Source organism: Solanum lycopersicum, chromosome 3 (genome assembly GCF_036512215.1).
Source record: "Solanum lycopersicum chromosome 3, SLM_r2.1".
In the NCBI taxonomy this organism is placed as follows: domain Eukaryota; kingdom Viridiplantae; phylum Streptophyta; class Magnoliopsida; order Solanales; family Solanaceae; genus Solanum; species Solanum lycopersicum.
In genome coordinates this window covers 11,974,987-12,000,850 of record NC_090802.1, presented here as the reverse complement: position 1 = coordinate 12,000,850, position 25,864 = coordinate 11,974,987, and the positions used below count along the sequence as shown (strand labels likewise).

Here is a 25,864-nt window from a genome sequence, read left to right as displayed (position 1 = left end):
CATTAGGTGTGATTAAGTTATTGTACCTCGATGGGAAAGTACTTAGATTTGAAATTAGTGCTATCAATCTTAGTTTTGACTCATATCTGTCATGTAATGCTTATATATATATATATATAAAGGAGCCATATTTTGAAATTTTTAGAGTATACAATGTGTTTGCTAAAAAGACTTTGATACTAGTGACAGTTTGAGTGTAAGGTAAATGGTTGGTGTAGTTATGATGTTTTTTTTATATTAAGAGTGTTAGTTTCAACGAAGTATGGGGAGAAGTATGTGGAGTTTCATGAATCGAGTATTTTTTAGGTTGTGATGGGGGATGAGACTGGTTGATTGTGGGTGATTAAACATCGAGAGATGGAGTCAGATGAATGGAATTCTATTTATATGGGCCCTATGAAAGGAATATCTTGTTTTATTCGACTTTGCTTTTGTATATTCTTATGTAACCACCTTCTTCGTATTGGGAACTATTTGGAGTATGATTCCCTACTTATATTACGCGTGTTTCCACATCTATGGGTGAATTCTTAGTGGTGGATTGGATGAAACGATCCTCTTATGTTTCTTGATATGATGAGATCCTTGGGCAGAATTGATCATTTCGGTTGAGTTTTATTTGGAATTTGAAGTATATAAGTAGTTTTACACGTACAACCTTGCTTATGAGAACCTATATAAGACGTATGACGATTTACAATTGTCTAAGAGTGTTGATGGAGGTTCTGTTAGCTTAGGTGTATCTCTAGCTATGTGGTTGCTTGATCGTGTTGTTTTTGGGTTAGGTAAGTTTTATTCTCCCTTGATTAGTACTTGATGTCTAGAAGATCATTTCTCAGGCTTTTGGCAACGTCGGTATCCTTTCTTCTTCTTTCTTATGTTCGAGAACGAACAAGATTTTTGGTGGTGGATAGTGTAATGACTTGAAACGTCATTTTTTTGAAATTTTTACAAAATTATCGTTTTACCCATCTCGATAGTTGTTCCGAATTATTTTTGATCCGTTCAAAAAGTTGATTTGAGAATTTTACACTATTTGATAACTTCGTTATTCAGTTTGATGGTATTTATTAAATAATTAATTTTTATTAATGTCGAGAATCTTTCCGAGCGTCTGTCTTCGCGGGGCGATTGGAAAAGAAAGGAGTATTTCATTCTTTTACTGCCTTCCATTCCACTATTCTGATCGAATTAATTGTTCTTTCGAACAACCAAGTCATAATGAGATTAAAAATCAATGCTTCCTTGGCCGTGTGGAACATGAATTAGCGTTATATCATTCATTAATGGGCAAATTTGTAATTTTAATTAATACCCTAAGTTTAACTCTTTTATTAAAATAAGTTACAGAAAATTTAGTAATTTTCGATCATAACACAAATAAAAGCCGCATGATACAAAATCGTCCGGGATAGCATGCAATCTTTCGTCTACAGGTAAAACTAATTCAAAGTTTCAATTATTTTTTTTGATAAATATTGTTAGTGGGGAGGGAATTATTAATTATTATTAGTAAAAATTTAAGGAATCTCATAGTGTAATTCAATAATTACACTCTGTCCCGATAAATTTAGTATTTACTAAAAATCCCTTAAAATTTTTGTGCCGTGATACATTAGACTCTAGTAATACATGGTAAATGATACATGGTAAGTTTAAACTGTTAAGAAAAAAATGGGGAAAATGGTACATTTAAACTTGTTAACTAAAATAGCTTAATTTACGATAACAGATCATTAATCAGGATTAAATTAGCACGTAATTGGATATTAATTTCAAATTTTGTAAATCAAAGATTATATCATCTATTTTGAATACATTTTTTCTGAACAATCTGTTAAACTTTGAACTGCAGTAATTTTATTGTTGTTATTGTGGATGTTTCATGATGAATACATCAATTTTGATGAGACATTATGATACACAACAAATTTATGTATCAATGCATCGTCTAAAACACTATACACACTGATTCAAAATGTATCAGCAAGCACACTTGATGGATTCAAAATGTATCAATGCATCATCTAAAACACTATACACACTTGATGGATTCAAAATGTATCAGGGAGCACACTGGTTCAAAATGTATCAGCAAGCACGCTTGATGGCGCAATTATTGAAATTAATCACTGATACATGATAAAAAATTTCAAAAACCCTTGATACATAGTAAATCATATGATACACGTCTAATTCATGTATCAAATCATAGACTAAACATTATAATCCACTTAGTAGTTATGTATTACACCTATTGTCTGATATATGATAATAATTTTCATAATTTTTTGATACATATTGGATTCCTTAAAAATTTTACTAATTTCAACAATAATTTTCAAAATAAGAATAAAAATACAAACCCGAAACAATGTAGGCCTGACAACAATATTTGCTGCTTCTTTTTTCTTTTTTTGTTGTATTTTGACAACCTTTGATTTTGATGTTTCGCCAAAGTCTTTGTTTGAATCTTTCTGAAGATTCATAGGATCATGCAAAGAGTTTTTTCTATTTTCTTTTCAATTTTCATCGTCGGTATCATATATCCTTCTATTAATCAACGGATCCATTAATATGATGTAATAGAACAATTAACCAAAACCAAAAAAGGAAGAAAAGAAGAAATGATGATGGAATAATAAGAAAAAGAAGAAACCAATAACAGATGTTGGGTTGAGAAGAAGAAAGACGATGATGGAGTAAGAAGAATTGAAGACGTGATGGAGTAAGAAGAACAATAAGAACGGGAGAGAAATTGTGCAGTTTTTTGAAATTTCAAATTTTTTGAATTTTGAAATTCAAAATTTCAAAATTGGGTGTTTTAATTAAAATTAATAATTCAAAATCCAAAAACTGATTTAGAAGATTGAGTATTTTAGTGGAGAAAAAATAGGCATTATATTGGGGGATTGTGTATTATAGGAGAGAGAATGTTATGTATCTATACACTTCTACTAAAATTAAAAAAAAATTATGTAATATTTAAAAAAAGAAGGAAAAATTAGAGAATATAAAACTTATAGTTGTGTATTTAAGTTATTTTTCCTTATTAATATTACATTATATAGTGGGTATGTATAGCCATTTGACATTATTGGTTTGCTGCTATGCAGCATTACAATTTTAAATTGTTAAGTTTTAATTATTACAAATATTTTTCAATATTTTGGGTGGCTAATGAGGGATAGAAGTGATTATCTGCAATAGGCAGATTGCTACATATTTCGTGTGTTTAGCCATTGATTTTCTTGGTTAATGAACTTTGCTTTAATTTCGATTCTTATAAATAGTTATCATATTAGGATTATTGTTATATGAATTATATATTAATTGTACTTTATTACATTAATATTATTAGATTTATGAATATTGGAGAAATTAAGGTTTAATCCTAGACTTGAAATTTAGCAAATATGAGTACTGACATATTAATTGACATCAAAATTAAAACATTGATTATGGATTTGGATAAATTTATGTGTTCGGCTAGCATATGGCTGTTGTTATTTTAAAATCTTATCGTGATTTTATATTTGAACAGATTGCATTTATTAGGAAGTCCAATGAAAGGAGGAGACTCAAGTCCCGAGAGTGATTGTTCGACTATTGGAGGCAAGTGGATTTCTAAACTCTTGCTAAGTGTATGAAATGTGTGTATTTCCTTGTGGTATATGTTTAGGAGTAATAAGACTTGGTTATGGATTGACTTGTCCACATTGATTAATTCTAATGATAAAAAGGGTATAAAAGACAATGTGATTATTTGTTTGTATGTGATGTATTGAGAATGGTACGAGTACTGGTATTATAATGGGAAGATTTATTACCATAGAATGCGGATTGAAATCAAGAATGCCAAAACATATGACATTTAACTGATATATTATTGATTTAATTATTATGTATGATTGTGTTCTTTACTGAACTCATATAATTGTGATAATCGATGTGAATATATGTCATAGCGACATTTGATTTATTGATATTTTGCATCATTTACTTTATTTGATATCACATTGTGCACATGCATTGACATGAGATTGGGTATGAGTAAAAGTCTAACACGTAGAGATCATTCATGTTGTTGATCTAGTTATGATTATTTGGGCATGTGGAGATCATCCGTGCGATAGAAAAGTTATGATTATGATTTGGGCACGTGGTGATCGTTCGTGCGAAATTTGTTTGATTTATGATAGTGCATTAAGATCGTCCGCACAGACACGCGAAAATCGTCCGTGTCGGTATATGGACCTCGCGAGTCCCCCATGGGTCATGAACTCTCGATGTATTTCCAAGGAGTATTATGTATATAGGGTTGAGAGAGAAATTGGTATTCTGAGGCATATCACTTCATGGTGTCATATTGCATTGCATCTCACGACATCCTTCATTCTTAATGTTTATGTGTTTTATTGGTGGTTAGAAAGTACTTGATATTTGATTACCTCTATTTAACGAACTTGATCTTGTTTGTTGCTGATATTGTGAGTGTTTTTTTTGTGAAAGTTGTGATTGTTGAAAATTGAATTTGTAGTTGAGGATGTGCAAATTTGTTAAAATGATTTTGATGAGGTGGGTGCTATGAAAATTGTGAACTGTTAGGTTGGGCTGAATTTTATGTAGGTTGTAGTTGTGGAGGTTCGGTTGGTGTCTAAGGAGTACCCGTATTTTATCCCCTTAGCTTGTGTTTAGAAGTTTACTTGCTGGGTACCCTGTAGTTTGATACTCATCCCTTGCTACTACAATTTTTTTTGTAGGTTACTAGCCCGGACTTTGTGATATTTTCTCTTCTCCTTGTCTAAAGCTTCGTGTGGAGAATTGCGAGGTAGCCTCTTATTATCTCATCAGACCTTCTTACTCCTATTTATGATCTTGTTCTATTCTAGAAACAAGTTCATTTGAGACTAGCGTTTCTTTTGAATCCTCTATAATACTTCAGAGGCTTGTAAACGTGACAACTAGATTTTGGGGGTGTTTTGATTTGAAATTTCTGCATTTTACTATAATTGTTGAGTTTTAGGCTAACTTGTCTTGGTGGGATAAGATGAGTGTCATCACGTCCATTTTTGGATCGTGACACTATTTGGAAATAAATTCGTGGACAGTAAAACAATATCACGTGGCTCTTTTTAAAGGCGTCAAAACTTAACCTTATTTTTATTAGTTTGAGGGGTAAGTTTGATTCAAAAATTAAACATTAAGGGGTCATTTGGTTTTATGAACCATTTCTCAAAGGATAGGAGTATTTGTTTATTAAAATGTAATTATTTAAAATTCAAATAAGAAAAAAGATCAAAGATAAAACTTAAAACATTAAATAATAGTAAAATAATAAAAGAAACTTCCCTACAATGCGTTTTTTTAAAATAGATAAAAAAAATTTAAAAAAAATCTAATTGAAATTTTTTTGAATTTGTTTAGAAGTGGGAAATTAATATGATGTTTTGAAACTCCTTAGTGGGATGATTAAAAATGAAGATGATTAGCAAATTTAAATTGCTAATTACTTTAAACGATTTTTAAAAAAAAAGTGAAAAGGGCCTAAAATATCCTTGAAGTATTGAAAATGTTATAAAATTACCCTTCATCCGCCTATTGGATCCAAATACCCTTTTCACCCAGCTATTGGCTCTAAAATACCCTTGTCATCCACCTTTGTGTTCAAAATTGATCATTTATTTAATGGTTTCAAATTTAAACTATTTAAATATTTTTAAAATGCTTGACGCTCAATTATTGGATAATATTTAATTTATTAATATAATTTATAAACCAACTCACTACCCACCCATTAGTAATTAAGCTCCACCCAATTAATATAGCATTTCTAATGTCAAAATCGCCCTAAACACTACTAAAGCACAAAGAAATTACCGATTTCTGAAAATGACATTCAAAATTATTTGAGTCCGAATTGAAACCCTAATTAAATTTAGATTGAGCTGTTTGTTTAGTAGGACACTTCCAATAGCATCCTTTTTCAAGTTTGAATTCAAAATTTATAATTAGAGGTAAAGAGGTAGCACATCTCGAATTAATTCATGCACTTTTTAAATATAATTTTATAAATTTTTGTTTTTTCTTTTAAATATTAATAGTTTAATATATTGTTTTAAAAAAATTATATGTTATGTAACATCACATAATTGAGGCGAATGAATAATTAAAATGAACATAGTCAAACTTTTAAGTTTGTCGATAATTTTTATTTAGACGCTTGAATTATAATATGTTTTTGACTGAGGACTTGAAAGTATAATAATGTACTTTTATAGGCATTTTCGCCTCAAATTTTTAAAAAAATTCATTGGTAGTAGTTTTCATATTGTGCATGAGTAATGAGGCGGGTTTGTTAATTGGGTATGGTTTAATTAGTAATGGGTGGGTAGTAGATTGGTTAAAAAATTATATTAATAAGTTAAATTATAACAAATAGTTGAGGGCCGTGTATAATATTTAATAGTTTAAATTTAAAATCATTAAATAAGTGATTAATTTTCAACCCAAAGGTGGATGAGAAGAGTATTTTGGAGGCTGGAGCCAATAAGTGGATGAGAAGGGTATTTTGAAGTCAATAGATGGATGGAAAATAATTTATACCATTACTGATACTTCAAGTGTATTTTAGGCCCTTTTTCATAAAAAAAAAATTAGAAAGTGTCCACAGTTAAATTAACTCTTTTCTATTATTTCAATTTTTTAATTTAAAATATATTTATCCCTTATGTTTAATTTAAAATTTGAATTTCAAAACAAAAGTAACTTACCTTATCCCTATCAAAATAACCAAGACATCTTCCAAAAAAACTACTTCCCACAATTCAATCAATCTACTTTTTCATAAAAATCTATTATTTACAAAACTTTTCTTTTTTATGATGAGGTTGCTACTTGAGTTTAAGTGATTTCTTGGTTATGTAACTGAGGAGTGTCATTCATATTGATATAAAGGTAAATATTTTCAGTTAAATAGGGATGTAATTTAATTTCTTCATATATATCTTTTTATAATTTTATATAATTGTAGTTATTTTTTGAATTATGAATATGAAGGTGAACAATGAATTATGAAAAAATTGTAAGGAGTATATTAGGATAAATTTTAGGATAAATTACTTAAATACACACTTTTATTTTTGATAATTTTCATTATTCCCTACTATTTTAAAATATCTCCAAAATCCCTTCTTTTCCTTTCAAATCCCATTGTTCTAGAGACATTAAGTTTCACATTCAAGCACACGTTTCTATTCCTAAATTCACTCCCTTAATCCCTCCCTATTTCACTCCCTTTAACCTCTTCCTATTTTCACTCCCTCAATCTTTACTTCCTTCATTTTTTTAATTTTCAGATTTATTCTCTCTCCATAAGATTTTTCAAGAATCAAGTAAGTTTTCGCTTCACAATTTTTTTCGAAGAACTACCAGATCTCCCCCATTTCCACATTTTTACAAAATATATAAGGAAAAAGTGAAAGAGATGATATATCCTCATTGCTCCTTACAACATCATCGTTTCCAGTGATCGTCTTTTGCTGATGAAATCATTTTCCATTGTTGACAGTGTGACAAAGATACAGAAGTTTGTATAGAGCAAAGTAAAAGTGTAGGGGGATTTCTTCGTCATTTATTTCTTTTTGCTTTCAACAAATCCATTGTTGATTTATTTTTTTTGTACTTCATCCTTTATAATACATATGATTTCATATTTAATATATCTAGTTGATTTTGTTTCTTAAACTAATGTATAATACCTTCATTGATTTTTAATGTAACTCGTTGTTTAATCGATGTACTGATACATGTATTAGATATGTATCACATGTTATAATGTTTAGTCAATGCACTGATACATGTAGTATATATGTATCACATGTTTTTCATGTAGTATGAATTTTCTGAAAACTGATATCATGTATCAATAAGGTATTAGTTGTTTAGTTGATGTACTGATACATGTTTTGAAAATTGTTATAATGTATCATTCACTAAGTTTAATAACTGCGTCATCAACTATGCTTGATAATACATATAGAATCAGTGTGTATAGTGTTTTGTCGATGTAGTGATACATGTATTAGATATGTACCACATGTTATAATGTTTAGTCAATGCACTGATACATGTAGTAGATATGTATCAACAACGATAGAAAACGAAATTGAATCTCCAACAACGATTCCGTTGATTTTGTAACTTTCATACTGCAATTCGTTCACCTAAATTCCGGAATGTCTCATCAAAATTGAAGTATTCATCTTGAAAAATCCACAGTAACAACAATAAAATTACTGTAGTTCGAAATTTAACAGATTATTCATAAAAATGTATTCAAACTAGATGATATAATCTTTGATTTTCAAAATTTGAAATTAATATCCAATTACGTGCTGAATTTATGTTGATTAATGATCTGTTACCGTAAAATAGGTTGTTTTAGTTACAACATTAAATTTATCGTTTTTTCCCCATTTTTTTCTCAACTGTTTAAACTTACCGTGTATCATTTACCATGTATCACTATAGTCTAAAGTATCACGGCACAATAAATTTAAGGGATTTTTTGTAAATATTAAATTTATCGGGACAGAGCGTAATTATTGAATTACACTATGGGATTCCTTAAATTTTTACTAAATTTTATGAAGAAGTTTAACAAATTTTTTTTAATTAAACTGATATTCTTTTACTCACTTTGAATTTATTTGGATAATTTCACAATTTTTTTGTTGATTTTCTACATTATTGTATAGAATGAGAAAAATATTGAAAAACATCAAGTTAATTTAGTTATTTTTGTTGTTTGCTATTCCAACGTTTTATCTTAATGGTGATAGTTAAGAAGAATTTTATTTGAAAGTCCTATTTTTAAATAAAAAGATCCAAAAAATTAAATTAGAATCCAAAAAAAAAGTAAAAATAAAAAATACAAACGGAAAAAGGAAAAAATTTGAAAAACCGGTTGAGTTATTCTTTTTTAAAAACAAAAAGTGGGCAACTTTCACATATAGCAAACAAAAAATTTATATTTGTATGCTATAACAATCTTTGCATAATTGCGCTCCATAGCAAACATAAAACTGTATAATTTGCTATACATATACAATTGTATAATTCGCTGGCCTAAATTGTATAATTCGCTGGCCTATTTCGCTGCAATTGTATAATTTGTTTTGCATACAGTTGAATCGAATTAAAATGTATGTATATTGCATAATTATAAGTGTATAGCAAGAAGATATATGTTTTTCTCGCTTTATACAAAAACAGAAACACAATATATACTCTTCTGTTGTATAAAAATAGAGAAAATTGTATTTCACTGCAATTGTATAATTCGCAATTGTATAATTCGTTGGTCTTTTTCTCTGCAATATTTGAAGTAAAATGTTTGTGAATTGTATAATTAAGTGTATAACACGAAGATATACATTTTTACATGTGTATATACAATTTTCTCTCGCTTTATACAAAACAGAAACAGAATTATACACTTCTGTGTATAAAGAGAGAGAGACGAGCGAGATTTTTGGGAGAGAGACGCTGACAAATTTTAGCTAATGTTTGCTATGGAGTACAATTAAATCAAACCCTAGCTATTCCATTTAATTTAGGTTATTAGTTTGTTATTATATACAATTTAAAGTATAATTGCCCACATTATCCAAAAAAAATATGGACAAAATCTAAAATGTAAAACTTCTCAATTTTAAAGAATTGAATTAAATGTATAAGTAAATTAACTAAATCTTCCATTTATGTATAATAGGAGAAAGTAAAAAGTAAAACAGAACAAGATAAATATGGATGTAATTTGATTTCTTCATATATATCTTTTTAGATTTTTATAATTGTAGTTATTTTTGACTTATGAATATGAAAGTGAACAATATAATGGTGAAAAAATTATAAAGGGTATTTTAGGATAAACTTCATAAAACAGCTTAACGAATTTCTTTTTGATTGAACTGGTTATCTTTTACTCACTTTGAATTTATTTCACATTGTTTTTATTGATTTTCTACATGATTGTCTAGGATGAGGAAAATATTTGAAAACATGTTTGCTATTCCAACTTTTTACCTTAATGGTGATAGTTGAGAAGAAATTCTATTTGAAAGTCCTATTTTTTTTATATAAAAAAAAAACAAATTGATATTGATAATTGCATGTAATAGAGATTAAACAATAAAATATTTTGCTATTTTTATTTTTATAGAAAAATTAGTAGTTTTAAAACTTACTTAAATTAACTTTTATTAAAGAATTTTACTTTATAACATAAAAAATAGAAAAGAAAAAAAAATGAGTTCTGCCTAAGGCAATTTAAATAATTAAATAGGAGAACTGCCCACTAATTAAAAAACTATTAAATTAAGATATAAATTGTAATTAATTAAATTTTTCTCTAAGGTTTTCTTCAAAATTCAAATTCATAATAGTCTATCTTTACTGATTAAAAAAATCAAAGTTATAATAATAATAATAATTACAGTGTAAACGATAAAAAAAAACATCCAACTAAATAGTGCATTTTATAATAATAATCTGAATTTATAATTAAATTAACTAAAAACATCCAACTAAATAGTACATTTTACAATAATAATCTCAAAAATCAAAATTTATAATTAAATTAAATAAATAAATTTAGAATCCAAAAATAAAATAAAAAACAAAAAATTACAGAAAAAAAACGGTTGAGTTTTGAAAAAAAAGTATAACTTCCACGTCTTCTAAAAAAAAGAATTATGGACAAAATCCAAAATTTACAACTTCTCAATTTTAAAGAATTGAATTAAATTTATAATTAAATTAACTAATAAAACATAACAAGATATTATCTAATAAATTCCATGTTTATCAAACTTTCCATTTAAACGTGAAAATTTACTTAAAGGACTAAAGGAAAAATTAGTAAACTATTCAAAATAAATAACATATTAAGTAAAAATATTCATACTTTATAAATATTAGCAATAATGTCAAAAAAAATTTCAAATTGTTAATTCTCTCTCCCATTTAATTTTTTCTCTCTCTCATGGTTATCTTTTCTGATTTTCCTCCAGCATTCAAGTTGCAAATATTTTTTTGTCATATATTTTGGTTGTTTTTTTTAATCCAAAATTGAATCAACAAGAATCCTTTTATTAAGGTATCTCTAATCTTTATCCTATTTTCAGATTTCTTTTCTAATTTTATTTTTGTTTAAATCTTAAAAAATCTTGTTTATATTTTTCAATTTCCGTTATGGTTTACTCTCCAATGGCTGAATCCAAGAGGCTTACTAGAGGTATTCATCTTAATTAACCAATTTCTAGTGATTTTTCATCCTTTAATTTATTTATTAATTAACAAGTAGTGTATAATGTATGATCCGCTGCTAAAATGAGGGAAGAAAGAAGGTAAGAACATTTACAAGACTCATTGGTGTGCAAAACCTTCCTCAACTTCAGAACGCAAATGTAGAATCTTTGTCTACTCATGAGGATCTTGAAAAAGATGACGAAGATCGGATAGTTGTCGAACAATTTTCTATTAGTTTGTTTTGTATTTATAGTTCTTTTTTAGAATTTGGTATGCTTTCTTAATTTGTATTCAAATCACTATGTATACTATCAATATTTGTATTTATTAAAAATTTCATGTTGCATGGTTTATGAATCTTGTATTTGTCCTTAATTTGTATTCATCCAAATGTATGTCAACTAGTTATGTATTTTATTTATAAGAAGAACAACTTTCTATTAGTTTATTTGTATTCGAATATAAATACAAATACATATTGGAATGAATACGACTTAGAAAAGGAAACAAAATTTTGAAAAGAAAAATAAATATACAGTGAAAAATATATACGAATACAAATGTATTTCTTAAATAGTTACATTTTATTTGACATACATATTGGAATGAATACAAACTAATAAAGGTATGTCAACTGAATTTGACATTTTTTTCTAATTTGTATTTATTCTAAAGGTATGTCAACTAGTTATGTATTTTATTTAAGAATGAGTACACCAAATATTCAATTATTTCTTTTCAATTTTATATTTCATTCACTTTTTCATCATACTAATTTTATGTATTTTATATATTATTATACAAAATTCTAAATAAAAACTAGAATAAATAGAAATACAAATAAAATACATATTGAAATGAATACATACATGATTTTTGAAGAAGAAAAAACTATATAGGGAAAAATATATGAAAAAACAAATATATTTCTTAAACGACTATATCGGCATACCTATTGGAATGAATACAAACTAATAAAAAACTATAATAAATATAAATAGAATATATTGTGGAATGAATATAATTTTGAAAAGGTAAAAATTCTGGAGAGAAAAAAACAAAATTTAAATTTTATTTGAAAATGTAACTGGTGAGAAAATTAAGGATGCTTGCCTTTTTTTTTGAAATATTCCCCCCTCAATTTTCTCTTTTTTGTTATTAAATAATTATATTCTTTAAATAAAAATAAATAATAAAAAACATAAATAAGATACATAACAAACTAAAATGACATTTTTACTAAATATTGAAATTATTGCTAATGAGTCCTCTTAAATGCTAAAATATTGACATTTTAAAAAATTTCTCATAATTAAATATAATTTAATTTAAATTTGAAAAAAAACATATGTGAAGATAATATTTGTCTTAAATATGTAACCACCTTTTGTTTTTGAATTCCTATACTAAGGACAACCACCTACTCATTTATCCATGCTACATTCATTTTTATATATGTCTTCTCTTTAAGAAAAAAAATATTTATTTTTAGTGATAATCTATTAGAACAATCATTTTAGAAAATGGATCAACATACCATCTAATTTTATGATCTCAAATATTTCTTATGGAATGTTAGAATTAATAAATTAATAACATATTTTTTTATTCAAACGATATATGAAAAGAATAAAGTACACACAAGTAAAAATAAGTATTTGATATTTAATCAAAGATAAAAATGATTATATAATTAAATGCATAATATATTTTACTAATTATTTTTTATTATAAAATTATTACATTTTAACTTCTTTTTTAAGGTTTTCTTCAAAATTCAAATTCATACAATTATTAATCAAAAATTATTATACTCAATTTACTCCTGCTTTATAGCAAAAAAAATTGCAGATTGTCGACATTTTTAAAACTTAGAAATAAATTTTAACTAACATATGAATTGAGATTCTATTTTTGTGAAAAATTATCAAATTCTTAATTAAATATTCAAACTAACTTTCTGCACTAATTTTTATAACAACAAAAAAAATCCAAATTATTTAAGCATTTACGAAATATACAAAAATTAAGATAACTTTCCATAGCTCCTCATTCTTTATAGCAAAAATAAAAACACACTCTTTTTTGGTGAGAAGTTATCACACTTTTCAAAAAGTAAATATTTGAACTACATGATATGTCTAAGGAAATCTGTTCTGTTTTAAATTGTGGAGTCTTTAAACTGAAAAATAATTAAAAATATGTAACATATTTTAGTTTTCACATTTTCCAAAATTTTTCTCTGCAAATTGTATGTACCCTTAACGTGGCTACATATTTGTTTCTTATATATAAATATATTAAGAAAATTTAAGGAAAATCAGTTTAAAAGGGAAAAAGAATAGGCAACGTGGCTGCCAAAAAAAAGGAAAAAAACTAAACTAACTGGTGCTTTTTATTAGGAACTCAAAATTATTTAGCCATTAACAATTATTAATTTATTATTAAAAGTTGAAATTAAAAATCTAATCATTGTCTCACGTTTAATATATTCTTAAACTTATTATAAATCAATCTTTTTTGTGGTATTAAAGTTTTGACTTTATCTAACTTATACTATTGAAGTATTTGAATTTAAAACAGATTATAACTTTCAGAGTTTTAATTATTTGTTTTTTATCCACTCTATGAATACAAAATACATAATTTATGTTCTTTTTTTAATGTGATTTTATCTTTGAATTTTTTTTGATTGTGCTTCATTATTTTCAGGTATCCAAATTAAATTATGGTCTCTTTTTCCAATGAGTTTATCTCTTTCCATTATTTCTGTAACAAAAAATTGAATAAAGAAAATATTCATCATAAATAAATGGAGAAAATCTTTATTAAACGATTCAAATTTAACATAAAATTGAAATAAACATATTGTGACTTAGTTTTATAGGTGTATATATTATGAATATATAAAAAAATTGATAAACTTTCTCAATGAATTAACTACATTATCCATGAATTATATTTAGTAATGTTTAAGTATTATTACGACATATATTGAAGATTTTTTTCGTCTCTTATAAGTAGAATTAAAGAAAAGTCAACTTTCAATAATTTCAAATAACACAATAATTTATAAAATCTTAAAATTTCTCCTCATATTTAATATTTATTTAAAGATGATATCCAGACATACTTAGGAGAAAATGCACACTTATCATCTATAACCAATTTGGACGATAGCTATATAACAAAACATTAAATCAAAATTATTATGCATATTTTCGTGTAATTTATTTTATTTATACTTTTTGATAAATTTAGGCATACTAAAATTTATCATCGATATTTAAAAATCAATTATTTCAATAACGTGTTAGTTATCATTTTTCAAGTACTCTTTAAGGCGTGACATTATTACTTACATGTCAAATTCACAATAAATGATCTATCCCTCTGAATTGATATATAAGTGATATTAAATTCACTTAAAATTTAGAAAATAAAAATATTAAATTCATCCTTGAAATCAAATTAAATCATTAATTCAACAATAACAATATATTATAATGGTATGTTACATATTTATTCAAATTTTCTACCTATAACGAAAATTATTTTGGAAGTTTGTGTATTTAAAATTTTATTCACAAGTATACATAAATAGATGGCAAAATTAAAATTAATGCACGATTATAATAACAATTGATTAAAAATAAATTTTCAGTTTCCTTTGTTACACAATATACACGTCTATATTTCCACAAAATATGTCAGAGATAAATAACATTTCTAAATTTAATTTGTCTACATCATATTCTACTTAGATTTTAAACAATTGTTAATTAATATTAAATTTTTTATATGAAAAAACTTCGAACCAATAAAATTACTACTAAATAATCAATAAACAATTGACATTTCTAGGTCAAACCTTCAAAGATTTGTATTTTAAAAATAAAAGTCTTTTTAAAAAAAGTGCAATTGTTTTCTATTTTAAACTTAAAATGGTAAAACCTAAAAAAAAACTTTTTAAATTGGGTTGCATCTATAACAATGTGCCCAACTTCTCATATCACTTTGATGGACAAAAATTACCTATAACAATTACCTTCCCTTTTAATTACCACAATAATAATACATTCAACAACTTGTCATTTTTCAGACAAATTCATACACTGCTACCACATTTATATAAGAGAATGGAGCAAATTAATTAGGTAAATTTCATGACTTTCAGTTAAAATTATAAAACATTTTGTTATTCATCATCATATCATCACTATAGTGCACTAGGACTAACCCAATGTCTTACCTATATAAAAAACACCTTTAGTCATAAATAATTGGGACTTGAACCCAACTTCTTATTATCATGGTGTACTAAGACTTTAACTCTATGTCTTACCCACTTGGTGCAGTGAAACTTGAATTTACCGTCTTACCCTCAACCAATGCCTTAATAAACCAAATGTATTACCAAAAAAAAAAATTATCGAAAATCATAAATATAATCTCAACTTTACTTCATATACAAGAAAAATGAATAAAGTCAGTTAATTAGAACCACATGTTAGAATCATATAAAAGACCCAAGTTAATATAAATTTAAATATTTTAATAGTCCCTCTCAACATTGTTATGAAGATTATTATATTTTACTAATCATTTTAGAATAACTATAAAACAAGCTTTGTTTATACAAATAATATATAGGTTATGAAGTATACCATGCAACAAAAAAATTAATAGAATAATTCATAAAAATCACCTACCATTGATTCTTGACGGAGAATGAGCAACTCGTGCTATAACGTGTTGTAAAACTTAAGAATAAAAGAATAATCTAAAGATGAAAACAAGCAGAATATAAGACAAGAGGAAAAATATGAGATAACTTTCTTTCTTTCAAGTATTCACCCAATCTTCAAGTTCTACAATATGAAACCTTATGCCTCTATTTATAGTGTAACATAGAGGCATACAAAGGGATAGCCATAAACATGACATTAACAGACATTAACATACAAAGGGATAGCCATAAACATGACATTAACAGACATTAACATGAATATAATGAGAAGATTATGAAAATAAAAAGTTACAAGAATAATGATTATAAAGTTAGAGATTATAATTACCTTCGTAACGAAGGTGGTTATGTAGTAATATCTTGGTATATTATACAACCACATTATATTACTTTGTAACATAAAAGACTTTGAAAAGAATTAAAAATTAAAAATGTTATAATTTCCCACAAAAGAGGGAATCACACATCCTATTTTTTGGAACCGTTTAAAAAGTATAATACAATAAAAAGTTTTATTGTCAAAATTTATATTTTAGATATTTATTTTTTAAAAAACTAATTAACTTCTCAATTCAAAATTTAAATAATTCTATAAAATGACATTAAAAATAAGTAAAAATTAAAAATGTTATAACTTCCCAAAAAAAGAAATGTTTTAAATAATAATAATTATAATAATAATAATAATAAGAAGAATAAGAAGAATAAGAAGAAGAAGAACGTTTATATCTACACGTTATATTTTAGATATTTATTTTTTAAAATTATTTCTTAAAACTAATTAATTTCTCAATTCTCAATTTAAATATTTCTATAAAAGACTTTTAAAATAATTAAAATTAAAAAATGCGATAATTTCCCCTAAAAAAAGGAATCACACACCCTATTTTTGTATCTTCTGAAACTTCTGGCAATGTGTAATAGTGGATAAAATTTATTTCTATTTTTTCTAAAACTTCTTAATTGTTACTTAGTTCTAAATTAAATATTAAAGAATCTAAAATCGATTATTTCTTTATTGTTTGCATGTGTTTTTTATTTAAAAACATATTTATTTTTTAAATTTGATTTTCTAAATACTAAAATTTCAAGATTATTTATGGCGCTGACACGTATGTTATTTTTTCCTCTTCTATTATATATAGACAAATTTTATAATCAAATATTAAAGAATCTAAAATCGGTTATTTTTTTATTGCTGACATGTTTTTTTTAATATTCAAACTTATTTTTTAAATACTAAAATTTCAAAATTAATTGTGACTGCTATACGTATGTTCTTGTTGTTTCTCTCCTATTATATATAGTTAGATACGAGAAGAATTCAACGATTTTCACTCACCTAGCCAATGAATAATGATGATTCGCTATATTCTGCAACTAACCCTAAAAGAAATGGGAAAGAAATCAATCTTAGAAGAAACCTAAGAAGATCAAACTTTTAATTATATTTACTTGTTTTGAAAATCATTTTTTTTATGAGGAGTAATTTTTTGTTAAAAGAAAAAAAAATTACTTTTAGAGAGTAGTGTTTTCTATTTGAGTTATGAATTTAAAATGCATTTTATATCCATGTGTTAAGTAGAATTTGTGCTTGGCTATGATTCAAAAAGTGATATCTTTTCTAAGAAAGAGATCATAAAGGAAAGGAAGCAGACTCTTTTTAGCTATTTTTTTCTTTTATTTGTGGTACCCCTATCTTCAAAAATAGTACTACTAATGAACCTTCTTTTTGGTTAGTATTCAAAAAGTCCTATATATTTTTTTGAAAAAAGACCTCAAATATATTTAAACTTAGATCAAAAGGGCTGACACAAAATTAAATTTTATAAAAAAATTTTACTCTTTCCACTATTTAATAGTATATTTTAAAGGTAAAGGTATAAAGTTTTAACCAAAATTAAAATATCTTTCAAATTTTTTTCCTATTTTTTTTCAAGAAGCTCGATCAAATATCTTAGTTTTAAAAAATAATTATTTACTATTATTAAAAAAACACGTTTGGCCCAAACAAATCTACATATAATTTGTCCTTCAGAACAAAATCCAGCCACCTATTCTTTGAGTAACAATGTAGAAAGTCATAGCCCATGTTATTTAGGTCAACATTCTTGGTGAGCACCAATAAAATGACTAAGCAACTAGCAAGTTAACCCGTCATCGATATGGATTGTGATACACTAGTGAAAGTGTTTCTCTCATTTATTACTTTCAAGTTTTAGTATTGAATATGAAAAAAATCATACTAAAAGCTTCATTTCTGAATAGATCTTGTGGAGCGCCACTCAAATTTAGTCGAAATTTCAAACGACAAAACAAAAAAAAATGACAAAGTCAAGCTCCTTTTTTTTTCTTGAGTCATCATGAATTACTATATTTTATAGTCAATTCCTTTATTGGCTCTTCATTCTTTTAAGTTGTATTAATATAAAACTGTCATAAACATCAACTACTTTAGTACCATATGATTTAAACAAATCAAAAACTCATCTACCGACAACACCATAAAAAATGGATAAATTATGATTAAATATGTTCCTCCACCTTATCCGTTCAAATAGAACAGCCCATAGATGATAGAAATAGAAATGAAGTTTATTTAATCGTTGTTGGAACAATATAAGAAAATTGAAATAGTGGATGAGTTGTAATAATTATGAAAATTAATATATATTATATATTATACTAAATAAACATGTATCCACCTCAAGAGAAATACACAAATTAATTTACAAAAATGTTTAAGAAATATACATATATATTATTAGCATTAGTACTAGCTAGAGGTCAATTATCCTTTTGTTTATCCGCTCCAATTTTTCTCTTCTTCTCCAAATGCAATTTGACATAGTAATTAAGGAAGAAGAAGAGAATAGCAGCATTGAGTACTGAATTGAGAATCCAAGCACCAATTCCATTACATCCCCCTCTTAACAAATGAAGCAAAAGTACTCCAATATGACAAATTACATTACAACTCAACAACACAATTTGACAGTGATTCACAAAATGAAAACACTTACTCGGTAATCCAACAGCAGTCCAAAATCTGTAACCATAAACCACTGAGTAAATTGATGTGGTTAATATTATACCAAGTACTTGAAATGATTGGGAGAATTCAAGCCATAAAAATGACATGAAAATTAAAATGGAGTGATTGAATAGCTGATAAAACGACAGTTTACGACGACGGAGGATGGTGAAAAACGTACGCAAACTGTGAACGAATCGAGAGAGGTAGAAGATGTAGGACCAGAAAAAAACCCGACCCGATGGACGAGTACCGATAGGGAAACACAGAAGCCATTGAAACGCTGTCGTTTTGTACCTCCGCCAGAACCAACGGGTATCACGGATCTCTGCCGCAGCGGAGAGGAGGATTCCGGCGAATATAGTAAACGAGATTAACGCCATGGAAAGAGAGTGAACAGCAGGGATCGGACCCAGAGGAAGAGGACGACGGTGACGGAACACCAGGAGGAGGAAGAGATGGAGGAAAACTGATAAAATAATGTAGGCCGATATCGAAATAAACAGGAAAACCCACGTGTTGCCCCATGATTGGCTATCAGTCCATCGGAATCCGACGATTGAAGGATGTTCAGAGAGGTAATAACGTAGGGTTTGAATCATCGTAGTTTCAGTCATATGGACGAAGCTGATTTTACAACAAAATATCTTCTCTGCCGGGACCGTTGCCGGGGCCGGAATTACGCCGGCGAAGATCAGTATTGTTTGGTTCTAATGGATAAATTGAATTGAAGGGGAAAAAAGGAGAAGGTCAAAATTGGAATAGCGGTGAATGAGCAAAACCCAAGAGCTTTCTGTACCTCTGCTCCTTTACCAAACTCCCTTATTTATATATGATATATGAACCAGGGATACCATGTATAGGAATAATAAAAATGAGATTTTTTTATGCATAAAAAACATTATGGTATTATTGGGATGATGAAAATGGGCGGTTTAAATACAAAATAAATGGAGTTGTTATTTTTTTTTTTACAAGTGTTGTCGATTGGATTATCGATTTAATTTATTTATTTTTAAATATGTTAAATTAGATATTATTTTTAAATATGTTAAATTAATATTTAATATATATTTTATTAATTTTTCGTTTATTATTTTGGTTCGTTGCTGTTTGATTTTTTGATTTAATCAATAAAAAATGGTTGTAAAAGAAATATATAATTATTAGACAATAATATAATTTTACAAACAGTCGTTAAATATAAAACAATAATGACTAACATAAAATGAACTATACAAATATAACAAAAATTTAAGAGAAATAAGATTTTTATTTTATGTTTTAATGTTTTTTATAATGTGATATTGTGAACTTAGTCACTGCAAAGTGTCAATCAAAGGCTATAAAAGTAAAGATAGTAACTTTTAAGGTATTGAGAGTTATATAACATTTATATACAAATAAAAGTGGTAAATTGTTATGGTCTTAATGAGCTATCTATTTACCAAATAACTCAATATATATATATATATATATATATATATATATATATATATATATATATATATATATATATATATATATATATATATATAAAAGTTAATAAAAATCGTCAACCTAATTGTAATAAACTAAAATCACTTCTTTTTATTTGATTTATTGCACACTCCTATTTTTTATATATTAGAAAGGTTGGTTTTAACTAAGGGTTGTGCAACAGTCGGTTTGATTTTATTTTTAAATTTATTAGTTTGAGTTATTGGACTATAGATTATGAGTTTTTCAATATGTTAGATTGTTATAAAATCATTGAGATATCAATTTATTGGTTGTTGATCGTTATCGATTTAATTATTTAAATTTGATATTTAAAGACACTAAAAATTACTTAGAAACAAAGTATTTGCAAATAAAAAAAATTATGCATATGAATTGAAAGATTGCATATTTGCTCAAAATAAATATTGACACCTTGTAGAATTATCGAGAGTTTGAGAGAATTAAAAATAAAAGTATGAAACTAAATCTTTACTCAATGACTTTATATAAAAAATGATATAAATATAATTTACTATTGAAATATCGATTTAATCCATTAAAAAAGACTCAAATTATAAACATAAAATAACAATAAAATAATAAACTTATTTAATTTCTTAATATATATAAAATAAAAAATGATAACAAATAGGGCTAATCTATTAGTGATAAGTCAGTAACTGCTTTTTATTTGAGTTATTAATTTTAGTTCAATCTTCTTGCAACTCGGATTTCAACATATTAATTTTTGGTCCTAAAATGAAAAATATGAGGATATTATGGTGTTCAAAACTTTTTTGCAAAATTAGCTTTGCTTAAGAGGACTGCCTTCTCTTTTTAGCAAAATTCAGACCTTATCAATAATTCCAAAAGAAAAAAACCTATTTTCTACAAATCATACCCTAAATTGAAATGACATTAAAATATAAAGGGACCCATTGAAGTTTCCAAAGATGACGCGTATTGACTTAAAAATTGTGCTCTAATTTCTTCCATATATACTTATTTTCCATTTTCATTTGAATTTGGTGAAGCCAATTATTTGTTCATTTTCTCTTTGAAACTGATGAAGGAAATTTACGTATTTATACCCAGGTCTATACGTATGTTTGTAGACTAATTATAGTTATGTAATTTAATGCGACTATAGTTTATGATAACATATTACTAGATTATGTAAACATAGTAATTATGTTTGCTTAGTTAAGATCATTAAAACAATTATTTTGACCTCAAATTTTTTAGGTCCCGGTTTTATACACCCTCCATATTTTAATTAAAGTTTTGAGGTATTTTTTATTTTACAAATAATTATTTGATTTTATATTCAACTTATATTTTAATCTACTTTGTTTAAAGATCGTGAAATATCTCAAAAGTTCAATTAATATGTAATGGATGAAATATATATGATGTATTGCTCAATTTGAAAAGAATCTTTTGTATAGAAAATATAATAATTAGTTAATGACCATTTACTTTATTTAATGCAGAGGTCATTGTAATAATTGAAAAATAGTAGTGTTTAGTTAATTGTTGCCTCCTTTAATTTCTTATACTACTAACTATTTTGTTAACTTTTTCATATACGGATGATTATCATGAATTCACATTATTATTCTTACATTTATCTTTTTATTACTTTTTTTATTTCTATTCTCTCTTAAATATTCTAAACCTTATCAAACGATTAAATTTTTTGCATTATGCAAAATCTATTGTTGTATATTTATAAAATGATCAAATTTATTTTTAGTATATTCTCTTTGTTTCAAGTACTATAACAAATCAATACTATTTTAATATCATTATATTAACTTATAAGTTCAACACACGTATTTCACTATCATTATTTTAAGCTTTTTAAAAAAATTAGCCAAATTTTAGTATTCTAACCTTATAAGATATTTTTTCATTGTTTACATTCTTACTTTACAAGGTCTGTGTACTTCCTACTTTCTCGAGACTTCACTTGTAGAATTATATTGAGTATGTTATAATTAGTCAATTTATATGTGACAACTCTAAAAAAAAAGGCCTCTATGAAGTTTGGTTTTAGGCCTAAACTTGTTGAGACGACCCTTCTTAGTTATATATATATTTTTTCTAGTAGAAGTGTAACACCTTGGTCTTAGAAAGAACTAATTTTAGCAATAACCAATTTGGAAAGAACTAAATTGAAAATTTTGTGAGTTAGCCTTAAATTATAAATTTTGGGTCAACTTCAAACAGTCGTAACTTTCCGTACAAGATGAGTTAGGTGACCCATAAAATATCAAATGAAAAATCTCTGAATCCTCTTTCCAACTCCATCAATTTTGCTTAAATCTTAGTTCAGATGAGGGAGATATGTCTGTTTGAGTTCAGCCTGTCCAATTATGAAAATTTACCCGAATTAATGAGAGGTATTTTGATCTTTTCCTTACCCCAACAACTTTATACGTTTTTAGCAATAGTTTTAAGGGTCTAAACTAATTTGGGTTAGTTTTTATAATTTACAATCACGTTTAGGATTTCAGAGAGAAGTTCAAGAGGATAAAAAGGGAGAAAGTTCAAGCGTTCTTCGAATTCGAGGATTTTCGTCAAGGATTTCTTTCCTTCGAGGTATGTAAATTTTCATAGTATTGAGTTTGTTCACCCACACGCCAATTATGTGAATTCCATCCGCAATTTCGTTCTTGAGGTTGAATGGTTTGAATTCTTAATGGGTTGTTCTACATGCCTTGTTTATAGAGTTTGATGAATTCTTGAGGAGAAAATTTTGATCTTTGAAGGTTGTTCTTGAGTAAAAGTGAGTAGATTCTCGTGTTCTTGTATTAGGTAATTGAAATTTGAGAAAATGGATCGATTTTAGGCGAATCAGGGTTAGAAAATGAGAAGAAAAATTTGTTGGATTGATCTAGGGAAAGAATTGGCGCGTCGTGCCCTAGATGCACCAAAAGGGATGGTTTGGCATGCCAATAGTGCGCCCAAATGAGGTCTCTGCAGTCTAGGGGTTGACGCCCCATACCAGCAGCGCCCCAGAGTTGCTCGCCTCCACTCATTTTCTGTCGTTTGCTCGGTCTAAGTCCTTTAAAATGTATCCTTACTCTCTTACGAATTATAAATAATAAAACTACATCTAATCATTGAGAATTCCATATATCCAAATCATAACTATTAAATTCATAATACAAATTCAAGATCGAGAGTTTGATGATGTTCTTTTGACTCATTTGAGAAGTCTCTTGCAAACTTTTAAAATTTATTTTAAGACTTGAGTACTTGAGTATGAGGATTAGAAGAGTTGAGTTTCATTTAAAAAAATAAATATACGAGAACTAAGTATTCCAAGAATAAATATTTATACTTAAAATGAAAGGAACATCAATTTCCAAATGAGTTTATGAAGAATTTTGAGTATAATCTCTTTTAAGAGAACTTTTTGAATAATAATCTCAAAGTTTGAGGATGAAGAAATATTTTTAAACGTATGAGCTGAGTTATATTATTAGGAGTAGTATTGAGCACCGATATGGGGATGAGTTCCAACAACTCAAAGTTCTCATAAACAATGTAGCCAACGTGTATAGAAATAGGGTCATACTTTTTAGACGATTTCTTATTGCTTTTAAGCATAACTTAGCGGATCCACTTAGTTGAGGATGTCTTACACTCCAACAAGGTATAGGATAGTTCTGTTAGAGTGGGTGAGACATTGTATCATCACAAAGCTCATGGTGATGGTTGTTTCTTCTTAGAGAATCTCTCAAATAAAAGTTATTACTGATTTTTAAATACATTGAGTTTTTATCTACAGTTATAAATGGTTTATATAAACTGCATTTTCATTGTCTTTTTTATATTGTATTGAGTTAAGTATCCTTGAGTTGAGTTGAGATGAGGTGAATATGTTCTTCCATTTATCAAGTTCAGGCTTAAGTCTGTACTTTAGAGTTCCCCTTGCATACTTGTATATTTCATATACTGATATCATTTGGCCTGCATCTTTAATGATGCAAGACATTGGTAACTAGGGTCACCAGCAGGCACTTCGTTGATATCACTTGCAGTTCGAGTTAGCTTTGATGAACCTCATTACTTCTGCAGGATTCCATTTATATTTTTTATTTTGTTAGGATGTCATGGGTCTTGTTTCGACTACTTACTACTTTAAAATGATCTTTAGGAGCAATTAATTAGAGGAAATAGCTTAATTGCTACTAGATATGTATATTTAGCTGCAATTATCACTCTTTGTATATGTCCTAAAGCCTTTAGCGACACTGAATCTAATGATACTTAAATAATACCGGTAAAGACTTTATTACTCTTTATTAATGTGTCTATTTATTGCCACTAAAAGTTTTTTTTGTTGTAGTGTCCATCGTCTTATTTTAGAGCTTTTATAAACAGTAGTAGTTGGGGAGTCCTTTTCATTTCTATTTTAATGTTCAAGACTTGAGTTACCTTTTTCTTGTAGGTGCATTGGTTTAATACATTATGAGTTATTTCTTTTAATTAAATACATTGTGAAAAGTTTTGTTTTGAGTTTAGTTATTGTTGAGTAAGTCTTCCGTTGAGAGGTGAGCTAGGAAAAGGATTTGTTTGGGGCCAGCAATGGTTCTCTGGGGCCAGCAATGGTTCTTGAGTTCTGGCCGCGTCCATGCTGTAGGCTCGGAGTATGAAAAGACGTGCAATGACCCAAAAGGTTATTATTGGAAATTTTCATAAAATTATCATTTTACTCAAATCGATAGTTGTTCTGAGTCATTCTGTTTGGTTAGCAAATTGATTTTGAGTTTTGAATAAAACGTTGTGAAGTTTGAAACTTTTTAGAGTTTCGAAAGGCTAAAGTTTTTGAAAAGTGATTTTCGGTGTCTTTTGAATCTTTGAGTCTGAGAATGGAATTTTGTCAATTCCACAAGTTCTATAATGTGGAGTTTAGTCTAAGAGAGTCATCAGTTTAAAATTCAGAGTCATTTCATAGATTAGAGGTTCTAAATTGAAAATTATAAAGATTTTAGTCTTTAAATTAACTTTGATCAGCATTCAAGATCGGATGCTCGGATCAAATTTCCAAAAATTTCATTGTATTCGGGGGATGATTTTTGGTGTAGGGGTCTCAATTGATCCCAAGCTTGATTTGATCATTTTAGGCATTATGTTTGACATTGCAAATTTTACTGATTCAGGTCAAAGAGACAACAAATATGTATTTTGATGGTTCTATTGAGTCCAAAACGTCGAGTTTAGTCAAGTAATATATTTGGTTTATGGGAAAACAGTTCCGAACAAATGGCGAG

General features: G+C 26.9%; 1 protein-coding gene across 1 annotated transcript; it reads right to left on the bottom strand.

Annotated features, from left to right (window-relative positions):
* Nucleotides 1–18,717: 18,717 nt before the first annotated feature.
* On the bottom strand, nucleotides 18,718–20,002 carry LOC101253978 (fatty acid elongase 3-like). The gene has a single exon (XM_004234635.5). It carries the CDS (start codon nucleotides 19,712–19,714, stop codon nucleotides 18,851–18,853), a length of 864 nt encoding a protein of 287 aa, XP_004234683.2. The 5' UTR covers nucleotides 19,715–20,002; the 3' UTR covers nucleotides 18,718–18,850.
* Between the last annotated feature and the right edge of the window lie 5,862 nt (nucleotides 20,003–25,864).